This window comes from Saimiri boliviensis, chromosome X (genome assembly GCF_048565385.1).
Source record: "Saimiri boliviensis isolate mSaiBol1 chromosome X, mSaiBol1.pri, whole genome shotgun sequence".
NCBI lineage: Eukaryota > Metazoa > Chordata > Mammalia > Primates > Cebidae > Saimiri > Saimiri boliviensis.
The window spans coordinates 117,264,155-117,278,304 of record NC_133470.1 but is presented as its reverse complement, the minus strand read 5'-3'; the positions used below and the strand labels follow the sequence as shown (position 1 = coordinate 117,278,304).

Here is a 14,150-nt window from a genome sequence, read left to right as displayed (position 1 = left end):
ATAGGCACACATCACCACACCAGACTAATTTTTATATTTTTAATAGAGACGTGATTTCACCATGCTGGTCAGGCTGGTCTCAAACTCCTGATCTCGTGATCTGTCCACCTCGGCCTCCCAAAGTGCTGGGATTACAGACGTGAGCCAACACGCCCAGCTTGGCAGTGATAACTTGATTGAGAAAATGTGCCAAGTGGACTTCAAATGCATTGTATTTTATTTCTTGAAAAACTCTGAGGCCCATATGACAAAATATAAAGATTTGTCAAATCTAAGCAGTGACGAAATCGTTTATTCTCTGCAGTTTTCTGTGTGTTTGAAATATTTCAAAAGTTCAAAACATGTAAAAAATCAACACAACTAGATGATGGATAGAACGTGGGTGTGAAGTCAAGAAAGGAGTCAAAGATGACTCAGGTTTTATGTCTGGTGCTGACGTTAGTGACAGAAAAAGAGAAGCTACGGAAACCGGCTTTGTGGAAGATGATGAGTTACATTTCAGACAAGTGAAGCTGAAGGAAACAGCAGAACATCCCTCTGGAAATGTACATGAGGCTGTGTGAAGCGGAGGGGCGGGAGACAAAACAGGTCTGCAAAGAGGGAGTGGCAAAGAAGGACATTAGCCCTCAGCCCCACCTTTTCACCTGTTCACAGGGAAAAATATTAAAGAATATTTAGCATTAAAGAATATTTCATTAATCGATCCAAGAAGGGCTGGATGCAGTGGCTCATCACCATAATCTCAGCAATTTGGGAGGCCGACGCGGGCAGATCACTTGAGGTCAGGAGTTTAAGACCAGCCTGGCCGACATAGTGAAACCCCATCTCTACTAGAAAAAAAAAAAAAAAAAAAAAATTAGCTGGGGATGATGGTGCGCACCTGTAATCAGGAGGTCCAGGCAGGAGAATTGTTTGAACCCAGGAGACCAGGTGAGACTCCATCTCAAAAGATTTCCAAGGAGGAGGAACAATTAAGTCAGGTAGTGAGAACCAAGGAAAGATTACTGAGTATGGTGATGACTTTCACATGAGAAGATTTTTGTTTGGAGACAAGATCTCACTCTGTCACCAAGGCCAAAGTGCATACCTCCCTTATAGCTCACGGCAGCCCGAACCTTTTGGGCTCAGAGGATCCTCCCACCCCAGCCTACTGAATAGCTGGGACAACAGGTGCACACTGCCACGCCCAGCTAATTTTTCCCATTTTTATAATTTTTTAAAAATTGTTTTTGAAAGACAAATGGTTTTGCTATGTTGCCAGGGCTGGTCTCTAATTCCTGGGCTCAAGAAATCCTCCAACCTCAGCCTTCCAAAGTGCTAGGATTACAGGCATGACCCAGTGCATCTGGCCTCACATAAGAAGATTTTGGTCAAGCAGTTATGAGAGGCCAAGTGGCAGACAGCGAAAGAGCAAGTGAGTAGCAAAAGGAGGGGAAGCAGTGGTAGAATTTTCATCTTACAAAACGGACAATGAAAGGGAAGGGAGCTACTATACAGTATGTATGAATAAATACACAGGTAGTAAGAGTATAAAAACTAGCAATAAGAAGTAGAGACACTGACTTCATATGTGTATGTACATGCATGTATGTGTATACACATACATATATGCATACACATTTGTACACATGCATGTTTATTTAGGAATATGTACATGAAATGTGTATTTAGGCTGGGTGCTGTGGCTGACACTTGCATTCCCAACACCTTAGGAGGTTGAAGCAGGCAGATCACTTCAGCCCAGAAGTTCGAGACCAGCCTGCACAACATGGTGAAACCCTGTCACTGCAAAAAATAAAATAATAGCCGGCCGTGGTGGTGTGCACCTGTAGTCCCAGCTACTCGGGAGGCTGTGGGAGGATGGCTTGAGTTTGGGAGGTTGAGGCTGCAGTGAGCTGAGATCATCTCACTGCACTCCAGCCTGTGCAACAGAGTGAGACTCTGTCTCAAAAAAAATGTATAATGGAACATATTTTATTCATTGACAAACACTAATTAATAAACTTCAAATTTTGTCACAGTGAGCAAATACATATATGCGCAAATATGATGTATACTTAATGATATATACATTATGTCTGTGTACAATTTTTTTTGTTTTGTTTTGAGATGGAGTCTCTCTCCGTTGCCCAGGCTGGAGCGCGATGGTGCGATCTCCGCTCACTGCAACTTCCACTTCCTGGGTTCAAGCAATTCTCTGCCTCAGCCTCCCAAGTAGCTGGAATTACAGGCACCTGCCACCATGCCCAGCTAAATTTTGCATTTTTAGTACAGACAGGGCTTCACCATCTTGACCAGGCTAGTCTTGAACTCCTGACCTTGTGATCCACCCGCCTCAGCCTCCTGAAGTGCTGGGATTACAGGCTTGAACCACCATGCCCGGCCCTGTGTATACTTTTACCTTGTGTGAAGAGGGTACCAAGAAAGAGCTAAGCATTTAGGATGATCTCTACTCTAGAGTTTTTAGATGGCTACCCATTCAAGAGTGCAGAAAAAAGAAAATCTCAGAAAGCTTCTCACCCATCCTATGTCTTTTTATTATATACTTTCTTAATATTATGAAAATCATCCCAAATGAAAATGTTATATAATCTAACCATTCAACAAATATTTACTGAGTGCCTATTATATGGCAAGCACTGTTCTAGGTCTTGTGGATATGCAGTGGTGAACAAAACACACAAAAAACCTCTGCACACAGAGCTTATAATTTATGGGGGAGAGGCAAATACTAAATATATATAGTTAGTAAATGCTCTGGGGAGAAAACAAAACAGGGAAGAGAAACATAGGTAATGTGAGGGGTGCGCTGCAATGTTACACAGGCTGACTGAGAAGGTGACATCTGAGCAAAGGCTGGAGGGAGGGGAGAAAGAGAACCACTCTTCTGTCTAGGGTAACAGCATTCCAGAGGAGACAGCAAGTGCAAATGCCTTGGGGCTGGAGCATGCCTGGCGTGTTCGAGAAAGACCAAGGAAGCTGGTAAGCCTGATGTGAGGGAGCGAGGGGAGAATAGAGGGAAGAGGGGAGAGGTCACCGGAGGAGAGGGTGTGGAAACATTATAAGGACTTTGGCTTTTGCAGAGTAAAATGAGGAGCCAGAGGAGAGTTTTGAGCAGACTGCTATGATCTGACTTCCATTTAAACAGGATCACTCTGGCTGCTGTGTTGTAAACACTGAAGGGGCCGGTGGAGTTGTCATTAATTGAGATGTGTAAGCCTCTAAAAGGTCTTTTGGGGGAAGATGAGTAGCTTTGTTTTGTACATACTAAATAGATATATATTTTAATATATATATATTCAGTGTGCACATATATATTATATATCATATATTACATATTTAGTATATATAATAATCTATAATAAAAATATATCATTTATTACATATAATTTATTATATATATTATATATTATAAGGACCCAGCTTGGACCATTTGGTGTGTCTTTTTTTTTTTTTTTCATATGAAGGCGACACTAAACCATTTGGTTTCTTTATAAGTAAGTTTCCCATTCAGCAGTCTGGACAATACAGTGAGATCTCGTCTCTAAAAACAAAAAACAAAAAACTTAAAAATTAGCCAGGTAGGCTGGGCGCAGTGGCTCACACCTGTAATCCCAGAACTTTGGGAGAATGAGGAGGGCGGATCACGAGTTCAGGAGATGGAGACCATCCTGGTCAACATGGTGAAACCCTGTCTCTACTAAAATACAAAAAAATTTAGCCGGGCGTGATGGCACACACCTGTAGTCCCAGCTACTCAGGAGGCTGAGGCAGGGGATTCGCTTGAACCTGGGAGGCAGAGGTTGCAGCAGTGAGCCGGGATCGAGACACTGCACTCCAACCTGGTGACAGAGAAAGACTCTGTCAAAAAAAAAAAAAAAAAAAAAAAAAAAAAAAAAAAAAAAATAGCCAGGATGGCAGCATGTGCCTGTGCCTGTGGACCTAGCTACTCAGGAAGCTGCATCGAGAGAATTGCTTCAGCCCAGGAGTTCAAGACAAAAAAAAAAGTTTCATATTCAGGAATATATACAGGCACACAGTAGAAAGCAATACCGAATGCTTTCTACAATATTTGAAATACTTTAGAAGCTTATGCTGGCATTTTCACAGACACATTCTTAGCTGCCTACAAGGGAAAGGATCATTATGAAATCCACAACACTTTATGGATGGAGAATTTGTTTGTTCATTTGTTTGTTTTTCTTGAGAGGGAGTCTCACTCTGTAACCCCAGCTGGAATGCAGTGGTGTGATCTCAGCTCACTACAACCTTCACCTCTGGGGTTCAAGCAATCCTCCTGCCTCAGCTTCCCTAGTAGCTGGGACTACAGGTGCCTGCCACCACACCCAGCCTATTTTTGTATTATTAGTAGAGACAAGATTTTGCCATTTTGGCCAGTCTCGTCTTGAACTCTTGACCTCAGGTGATCCACACACCTTGGCCTCCTAAAGTGCTGGGATTACAGGTGTGAGCCACTGTGTCCAGCTAAATATTTTTCAATATTTGTTGGTGCTTAAGTGTGTTAGGACAACATGCTAAATTTGGGCTTGTTCTAATCTCCCACTTTCACAGTCTGACAAGTTTAGAGAGTGCCCTCTCCACCCCTTCTGACTTAAGTCTCCCATGCATATAGCCTAGAATTGACTCAGCAAATGGCCCCTTTCTGGGGCCATTCTGTGTAAACAGAAATATATTTAAGTTTCTCTGCCTTTGAGAAACTGCTACAAGGCATATCCATGGGTAGGTATATTTGGGGGCTCTTAGACCCCCTGATATACATCCGTGGACCCTCCTGATCTATTTGCTTTCTGGCTTCTGATCTGGGCCCTTCTTGGGAATAGTTTTTCTCTGACCCTAGAGTCTAGACTAAAGCCAACTGGACATTCGCTTCCTGGTTTTCCCCATTTGTCTGGTAGTTTCTGTCCTGGCCTCCTCATACTTGGGCTCTCTTATCTTGGATTCATAATTATATTTCTAGCCACTTTTTCTTTCTTACTCCTTTAGCTCTTCTTTTCTTTCTTTTTATAGTTATATTTGTATAATTTTGAGGAGGACAAATGCAATCTTGTTATGTGGCTATATTGAATAGTGGTGATGTTTAGACTTTTAGTGTATGCATCACCCAAAAAGTGCGCATTCTACCCGTTAAGTAATTTCTTATCCCTCACCCACCTTCCACCCTCCCACCCTTCTGCATCTCCAGTGATTCTTCCACATTATACGTCCATGTGAATGCATTATTTAGCTCCCACTTGTAAGTGAGAACATGTAGTATTTGACTTTTTGTTTCTGAGTTGTTTCACTTAATGGCCTCCAGGTCCATTCATTTTGCTGCAAAATTCGTAATTCCATTCTTTTTATGGCTGAGTAATATTCCATTGTGTATATATATACACACTTTCTTTATCCAATCATTCATCGATGAACATTTAGTTTGATTCCATAGCTTTACTATTATAAACAGTGCTGTGATAAACGTGAGTTTAGGTGTCTTTTTGATATCATGATTTCTTTTCCTTTAGGTAGTTTCCTAGTGGGATTGCTGGATCGAATGTAGTTTTATTTTGAATTCTTTGAGGCCTTTCATGACACCGTTGTTTTTTTTTTTTCTTTGTCTCCCTTCCCCTCTCAATGGTCTCTGAACATTACATGCCTAATCATCCTCTGCCTGGCTCAGTTGATGGTCCTAGCATCTCCCACTGATGGACTTTTTCTTATTCTCCTGAAGAGTTTCATATGGGTTCACAAGATACAACTGCATTTTGGTTATGATTCTCATAGATTTCTGCTTTGCAAAAAACAGACAAAACCCTACAACTCAGGAAACAACATCGATATATTTTTTAAAAGTCTTCTTCTGACTATTTTTCTCTTCTCCATTGGCTTTTACTATTTAAAACCCATCACTTGCCTGCAGTAGCATTACACCTATCCCCACCTCTCTTAGCTGTGGGGCTGAAGGATAGAACATTCTACATGGCTAAAGAAAAAAGGTCATCTGATTGGGCGCAGCGATGTATACATAAGGGCTCATAAACAAAACAACCTCGTTTCACTCTTTCATAACAGAATTTTAGCTAGGTCACTTCTACTAACAGTCATCTATTGGGGGAAAATTAATGACTATCAATTTACAAAACAGGATTATGGAAAGTCTTTAAAGGAGAGCTAGATAGAGAACCTCTGGGGTTAACACTCCTCAGCGACCTAGAAGTATATTGAAAAAAAACAAAACATTGTATTTCTGATAATGAATCATGACAACTATACCCAACCTTTTTAAATTAGTAGTGGTGCATGTATACTGTGATCTTTTCAAGGGCAGCAGGACCACATTTGAATCATTTTCTCCATAGTTTATCTCAAGGAACATGATAGTCAAATGTTCCTAGGTGTCTCCACCCATTTGGGCTTTGGGTCATGAACTGATATTACATAAGAACTAGCTGCCATTAGGTGGACCAATTTGAAGACCAATAGGTCATCTGGAAGGATATCAGATCAGGAGGCTTAAGAACTCCAGATGTTTTGATTTAGGTAAGGGCAGCCAAAAGGCTGCTAGGACAATAACAAAGCACTGATTGATAGAGAAGAAAAAGTAGCTGGTGTTAGATAAGATTATGGGAGGGGCCTGACTTCTGGTTGCCAAGGCACCTAACTCTTCACTCAATAGTCCCCCAAGCACAGGATTCATGGCTTTTCTGACCCCATCCCTTGGGCGTAGAGCATAATCCTTAGCTGACCTTTGAAAAATTGGACCTGAGGCTTGCCTGGCTTCTGGTACTTCCAACTCTCCTTTGCCATTATTATAAACAGAATTCTCAGTCTTTGAGGGAGGCTGATCTTTTAGTTCAGATTTCCAGAGTTCAGATTGGCAGGTGTCCTTTGTCATCTCATAAAGGAATTAAAGCAACCTGAGAAAATGTCCTCTGGGTAAGATCAATGGACATGTACTCTGTCCTTTCCTGAACTCTCATCAGACACTTATGTGCATCAGCCCTTCCCGGGCTCCCTTCCAGCCTGGGCATGACAACGAATGTGGTCCTTTAGCAGTAGGAACCTTTTTGATAACTCAATAGGATTATTATTATTATTATTATTATTATTATTTTGAGATGGAGTTTCACTTTTGTTGCCCAGCTGGAGTGCAATGGTGTGATCTTGGTTCACTGAAACCTTCGCCTCCCGGGTTCAAGCTATTCTCTTGCCTCAGCCTCCCAAGTAGCTGGGATTACAGGCGCCTGCCACCACACCTGGCTAATTTTTGTATTTTTTAGTAGAGAAGGAGTTTCACCATGTTAGCCAGCCTGGTCTCGAACTCCCGACCTCAGGTGATCCACCTGCCTCAGCCTCCCAAAGTAATAGGATTACAGGTGTGAACCACTGAGCCCAGCTGAGTATTTTAAAAATATTTTTAATACAATTTTAAAATATGTTTTCAATATTATTTTTTAAATATCCCTTTGAAGGATAAAAAAGTGAAAAAGAAGGTGATGACTTTGTGAAACAAGGAAACTCTCATTATTCCAAGTGGTGTAATAGGCAATTAATATATATTCAGCAAGGTTTATATTATTTAAAATATCTTATAATTGCAATAGGGCTTTTAACTTTTTCAAATACTTATATACTGCATATGTTATATCTAACAATATACAGTTATCTGACAGGTACAACATATATGACAATCTCACTACAAATTCATGACTAATAGATCCGCATAGAATTAAAGTAAGATGGAGGTTCTCCCAGGGCCCTTCAGGTTAGTCAATGCTATGTGGTGTGTCTGAAAGAGAACTAAAAGACCTGGCTTCTGTTTCTGGCCCTGCCAACTACTGTGTGACTTATCTTACTTGGTTTCCACATCTGTAAAATGGGGAAAAATAATCTTGGCTCTGTCTACCTCTCCAGATTGGTCTGAAGATTGAATGAGATAATGGATATAAATATGCTTTGAAGACCATACCTCTCTCCACAATTATAGTTTGGTTGTGATAAATGCCTCAACAATACACGGAAGTGAACATGGTATCAAGATTACTTTTGTTTTGCTTTATTTATCACATTGAAGTCATCATAAATATATTCTGATTGGAAAAGCTGCACGCAATTTGTATATAATAATTATTGAGTGACCCTTAGGTGCTGGGCACTGTCCTAGGCCTTCCTTGTCCAACATTGTGGCCACTAGCCACAGATGGCTATTGAGCACATGAATGTAGCTCATGCGACTGAGGAAATGAATTTGTAATTTTAGTTAATTTATACTTAAATACAAAAACTGATATAAAACACAGCTATTAGAAAACTTTTTTTTTTTTGACAGGGTCTTGCTCTGTCACGTAGTCTGGAGTGCAGTGGTGCAATCATGGCTCACTGAAGCCTCAAACTCCTGGGCTCATGGGATCCACCTGTCTCAACCTCCTGAGTAGCTGGGACCACAGGCGTGTACCACAATATCCAGGAAATTTTTAAAGTTTTTTGTAGAGATGGGGTCTTGTTATGTTGAGCAGGCTGGTTTTATTTATTTATTTATTTAGAGATGGAGTCTCACTCTGTCACCCAGGATGGGGTGCAGTGGCATGATCTCGGCTCACTGCAACTTCCCCCTCCCGGGTTCAAGTGATTCTCCTGCCTCAGCCTCCAGAGTAGCTGAGATTACAGAGTAGCTGAGATTCTGCGCCATCACAACCAGCTAATGTTTTGTATTTTTAGTAGAGATGGGGTTTCACCATGTTGGTCATGCTGGTCTCGAAATCCTGACCTCAAATGATCCTCCTGCCTCAGCCTCCCAAAGTGCTGGGATTACAGGCGTGAGCTACTGCATCTGGCCATTAGAAATCTTTTTAAAAAGTTTTTATTTTATTTGGCATTGAATTATAGGAGTGGAATTTCTCAGTCAAAGGGCTTAATGGCATTTCTAATACTTGTATCTTAGGTTCAATTAAGATAGTGTTAATGCAGCAGCTAAATTTGTGGTAAAAACCAAAGATATTTAATAAATGTGGAAATCACCCAATAAAATGTCCTATTGGAAGTTATAAGATTGTACCTACAATTTCCCTTTACTATGTGAGTGTAGTTATATCTAAATCCTACCCATTCTGAAAAGTCCAGCTCAAACACACCCTGTTCCAGAAAGCTTTTCATAGACCCTAAGCAGATATAATCTCTTGTGCCTCTTTTTTTTTTTTTTCTTTTTTGAGACAGAGTGCAATGGCGTAATCTTGGCTCAGTGCAATCTCTGCCTCCCAGGTTCAAGCAATTCTCCTGTCTCAGCCTCCCAAGTAGCTGGGAATACAAGCGCCCACCAGCACGCCTGGCTCATTTTTGTATTTTTAGTAGGGACGGGGTTTCACCATGTTGGTCAGGCTGGTCTCAAACTCCTGACCTTAGGTGGTCCAGCCACCTTGGCCTCCCAAAGTTCTGGGATTACAGGCGTGAGCCACCACACCTAGCCTCTTCTGCCTCTTTACCTTGAGTATGGTCTGTATCACATACTGCTTTGTACCATAAATACATTCTCTACTAGACTTTATTTTTTCCCAGAAGGGAATAGATAGTGTCTTTAATTCATACTGCATTCTCCCTCAGTGTGTAGCACCATGCTCAATGTTTATGTATTTAAATAGAAGTCTTAAACCAGAAAAAGTGAAATCTACAATCTCAAGAATGAGCATAGAGCCTGCACAATGGCCAGATGGTGTTTGTGCACCATCAGTGTGACATATGTTTCCCATGGCTCACAAGACTCTGCAAAAATTGCTTACTTCTCCTACTCTATCTCATACCATTCCTCTTCCTTCTATGTTCCAGCCACACTGGCCTTTTTTTTTTTTTTGGTCTTTGAACACACGAAGGCTGCTCCCATGTCTAGGCCTTTGTTCCTGCCATTCCTGTCGCCTGGAGCTCTCTACCTGCTGATCCCTGCTGATTGCTTCTTTTTCTTCAAGACTTAGCTCAATGTTTACCTCTTCAAAGAAGCGTTTCATGATCATCTATTTTAAACTAGGTCCCCAACTCCAGTTACTCTCTATCAACTCATCTTAATTCTCTGCATAGCATTTATCTTTCTGAAATTAACATGTTCATTTGTTTGCACTCACATGTGAACTCCAGGAGAGGAGAGACCTTGCCTGTCTTGTTCAATGCTGTGCACCTTCAACGGCTACCATAGAGCCTGTGGTGCTAAGGATTCTTTTGGCTGAAAGTAACAGAATATTTATCTAAACGTGGCGTAAACTGCAGGGGTTTCTTTTCTTTTCTTTCTTTTTTTTTCTTTTTCAGATGGAGTCTCACTCTGTGGTTCAGGCTGGAGTGCAGTGGCACGATCTCAGCTCATTGCAACCTTCGCCTCCCAGGTTCAAGCAATTCTCCTGCCTCAGCCTCCCGAGTAGCTGGGACTACAGGCACGTGCTACCATGCCCAGCTAATTTTTGTATTTTTAGTAGAGACGAGGTTTCACCGTGTTAGCCAGGATAGTCTCGATCTCCTGACCTTATTATCTGCCCGCCTCGGCCTCCCAAAGTGCTGAGATTACAGGCATGAGCCACGGCACCCAGCCTAGGGGTATTTTTTTCTTACATAAAAAGGAACTGAGGTAGGCAGTTATCAGGCCTGGTTCAATAGTTCCATGCTGTTTGCATTCTGGATTGGTTTCTCTGAGATTGTGATGGCTTTGCCTCATGGTTGCAATATGGCTGCCAAGAACCAAAGCATTGCAAGAAAACATCCTTCTCAGGAATAAAGTGGGGCCCAGGCCTCCCTCCCTTTTTTAAAAAAAATCAAAGTGGAAAAACTCTCCCAGGAACCCTCCTCTCTCACTTCCGTCTTATATCTCACTGGCCCAAACTGAGTGGGAGTCTAGACCATCCCAGTAGCCAAGAAGAGGGAGCTTATCATGGTTTTTTCACAAGTCATGATTCATCACCTGGAGCTGGGCCTGTATTCCCTAAAGCCTGTGGCTCCGCCCTATACTTGCAGTTGACCCCTGGGCTCTCTTCGCAAGCAAAAAGTGTGATAGCTATTGTGGCAGTAACCAGCAGCATGAGCCACATAGGCATTTATGGAACAGAGGGTATGAATAGTTGGTGATCTGCCTACATGCAACAACTAACAAATTTTACACATACTATGCAAAACTAAGACTTGTGATAGAATGCTTTTAGAGGACTTCCAGGTCCCAAGCCCTCTAGGAGCCTCCATATATGCTTTATTGAGGCTGATGTGAAGGCTGAAATAGGCTTGCTGCAAAGAGAGCTGGCTTTTTCTGGGTTCACAGAAACCATCACCACGCATGCCCTTGTTTCCATAATAAAGTCCCCCAAAAGACTGTTTGATCTTTGAGGGTGGGAAAGGTGACCTATGGGTAGTGGTAGGGCTCCTTTCAAAAGGGCTGCTCGGTCCTTCGGATTGAGGGCCATTTTCAACTCTCAACAAATGAAATAACCAGATAGAAAACTGCCACCGTCATTGGAGCCTTTCACTCTGCACTTCAGGAGGTCTGACAGGGTCACCAGTACCTCAAGATTCCCGTCCCCATTTCTGTCTTAAACATGTTCATTTTATACCTTGTTATGAGATGTTCTTTGATTCTTGGAAAAACAATTTCTTGGAAGCTGAAAAGGGTAAGGAGATGAATAAATGGAGAGGTGAGTGCAGGCCACTTGTAAAAGCTGCTGGAAGGTTGGTAAGTCCTCCAACCCCAGGGAGATGGCCTTCCTAATGTCACCCTACCCCCACCCCACTCCTGGCCCAGTCATTGCTGACCTAGGGACCACCTGCCACTGGCTCTCCCCCGTGGGGGGCGGAGCAAGGGGTGCTGCCACAATAAGTTCCCACTTCCAGAAGCATGCTTTGTCCCAGGATTGCCCCTGGTTAGGTAAACCGACTGAGTAAGAAAACGGTGTGGGCTAGGAGGGGGACCCAGGCGAGCCGCTCACGCTGGAAAGCTGCTCTCTGTCCTTAGACATTGGTGCGACCCGTCCCCACGGAGCACACAAAAGCCGGCCGCTCCACGTTGTTTCCCAGCACCTAGCCGCCTGGGCCCTGGGGACTTGTGAGGTGGGGGTCTTGAGAGTTCCCAGCCCTCTTGCGGGCACTGCAGCTCTGAGGCGGGAGAGGAGCACTGGGGTAGAGCACGCCCCACTCTTGGAGACATTTCATCACCCCGTTCTGTTCCCCCACCCCACCCCGCCGGCCCCACACAAGCGGAAAAAAAAGCAACCAGATCTCCCCACCCGGATGCGGCTGCACCAGCAACAGCAACATCAGCTGCGGGCGGAGCCCGAGCGGTAGCCACTTCCCCCCTCTTCCCTCGTGACCCTCGCCCCCACCTCCAGTTCTCCCTCCCCCTCTACACACCCTTCTTCATCAGACACACCCTCCTGTTTCTGCTGCAGGCGAGCAGAGCTCCGGCCCTCCAGGGGAGGGAGCTGCAGCCACCGACGCCTTGTGGCCGGACAGTGAGCGGGCGAAGAGAGCGAGAAAAGGAGGGAAGCAGGGAACGAGGGAGGAGCAGCGGGTGGGAGGTGGGAGGGAGGAGCAGCGTGAGCCGCGCCGCCGCCGAGCTGCGATGTGGCCGGCCAGCCGGCGTGTAAACAGACTGAGCAGCAGCGGCCGCGGCCGCCCCGGCTCGGGGTAGTGAGTCCGCCCGCCCGCCGAGACCCGCCCGCCGCCGCTGCTGCCATGGCCGAAGTGCGCAAATTCACCAAACGGCTCAGCAAGCCCGGCACGGCCGCTGAGCTCCGGCAGAGCGTGTCGGAGGCCGTGCGGGGCTCAGTGGTGCTGGTGAGTGGCCGGGGGACGGGGCGTCCTGGGGGACGCACTCCAGGCGGGAGCAACGCGGTGGCTTCCCGCGTTTGGGGGGCGGGGGGCAGGAACGGCGCCGGGGCGGCCGCCCGGTGCGCCGCGCGCTCTCTTTCTCCGCTCCAGTAAGTTTTCGCACCGGCAGCCGCCGGCCGGAGTCCGAATCCCAGGTGCCCGCTGACAGCGCTCCGGCCGCCCGGCACTGCGGAGGCGTGCGCCGGGATGGAGCCGACTGGCAAAGCCCGGCTCGGAAGGCTGTGGAGGAGGCGGAGGTGGGGGCTCCCACCCGGGGTCGGGCCGGGGGTGTGAGCTAAAGAGCAGACCTCGCTCAGCTCTGGACTCGGCACAAAGAGCCGGAGACAAGGGCACGACGAGATCCCGATCCTCTCCTACGAGCACCTGAGGCAGCCTAGGAAGAAGGATGCGATGAGCGTTTGGCACACACACACTCGCGCACGCACACACACACCGTGTACACAAAAAAGAACCCCACCCAGAAAGCCCTGGGCGCCCAAGCTCGGGCGGGCGGTGAGAACAGAGGAAGCAGAGCGACTTCCTCTTGCAACTGGGGAGAGAGAGGGTGGTGATGGGTGTTGAAGGGGTGCTGCTGCGGAGGGAGGGCATTACAAACAACGGGGTTCCGCGACAGAGTGGGCGCGGGGTCATCCACCTCAGGGAGAGTGTGTCCCTCGGGCATCCGTGAGCGCTCCAGAGGCAAGGGGACAGTGCCATGGGGATTTGGGGGAAGACTGGGTGTGCCACTCCACGGATGGAGGACCTGGGGTCAGAGCCCCACAGCTCGGGCTGGGGGATGGGGATTCGAAAGCGCGCTGACTCTGGGAACCTTCCAGCGCACCCTCAGCCTTATCCGGTTGTCTGACTCTGAAGAAAGGCGGAGTGGCGATAACGGGCACTTGCCCCTTCTCGTTTTCAAGACACTCGTTGCCAGTTTCCTGGACAGGCAAACAAACCCTAAATAAGCAGTCGGACTGATTAATTAGTGTTTGTTTTGTTACTCTGGGGTGTTTTTGTTGTTGTTGTTTGTTTGTCTACTTTTGTCTCCCTCAGCTCCATCTTACAGCCAGTCATTTGCTATGTTTAAATTGCACTGTTTAAGAGAGGGCTCTTTTTGTTAAAACCAACTTGTTATCGGAAGGGAACTTCACAGCTTTTTCTTGTAATTTTTCTGTTGATCTTGTAGAGTCAGCAATAAAACCAGCATTAAAGGGAGGCCAGGGGCTTGATCCCAACAGTGGAGAAAGTTGACATTAGTGGGAGTTCTGGAGGAGGATCAAAGGTAAATTATGCACCTTTGAGATAAAGATCGGATCCTTATTAGCTAC

The 14,150-nt window shown here is 45.3% G+C and overlaps 1 protein-coding gene across 2 annotated transcripts in view; it reads left to right on the top strand.

Moving 5' to 3' along the window:
• The first annotated feature begins 12,544 nt into the window (after nucleotides 1–12,544).
• The window catches only part of DOCK11 (dedicator of cytokinesis 11), a 193,231-nt gene continuing 191,625 nt past the window's right edge, over nucleotides 12,545–14,150 (top strand). The window contains exon 1 of one of the 2 annotated variants that reach the window (XM_003931062.4): nucleotides 12,545–12,789. In XM_003931062.4, the coding sequence (XP_003931111.1) occupies nucleotides 12,688–12,789 (102 nt within the window). In that variant the 5' untranslated portion in view covers nucleotides 12,545–12,687. The remainder of the gene's footprint in view (nucleotides 12,790–14,150) is intronic. The other variant, XM_074391711.1, reaches the window with a different exon arrangement.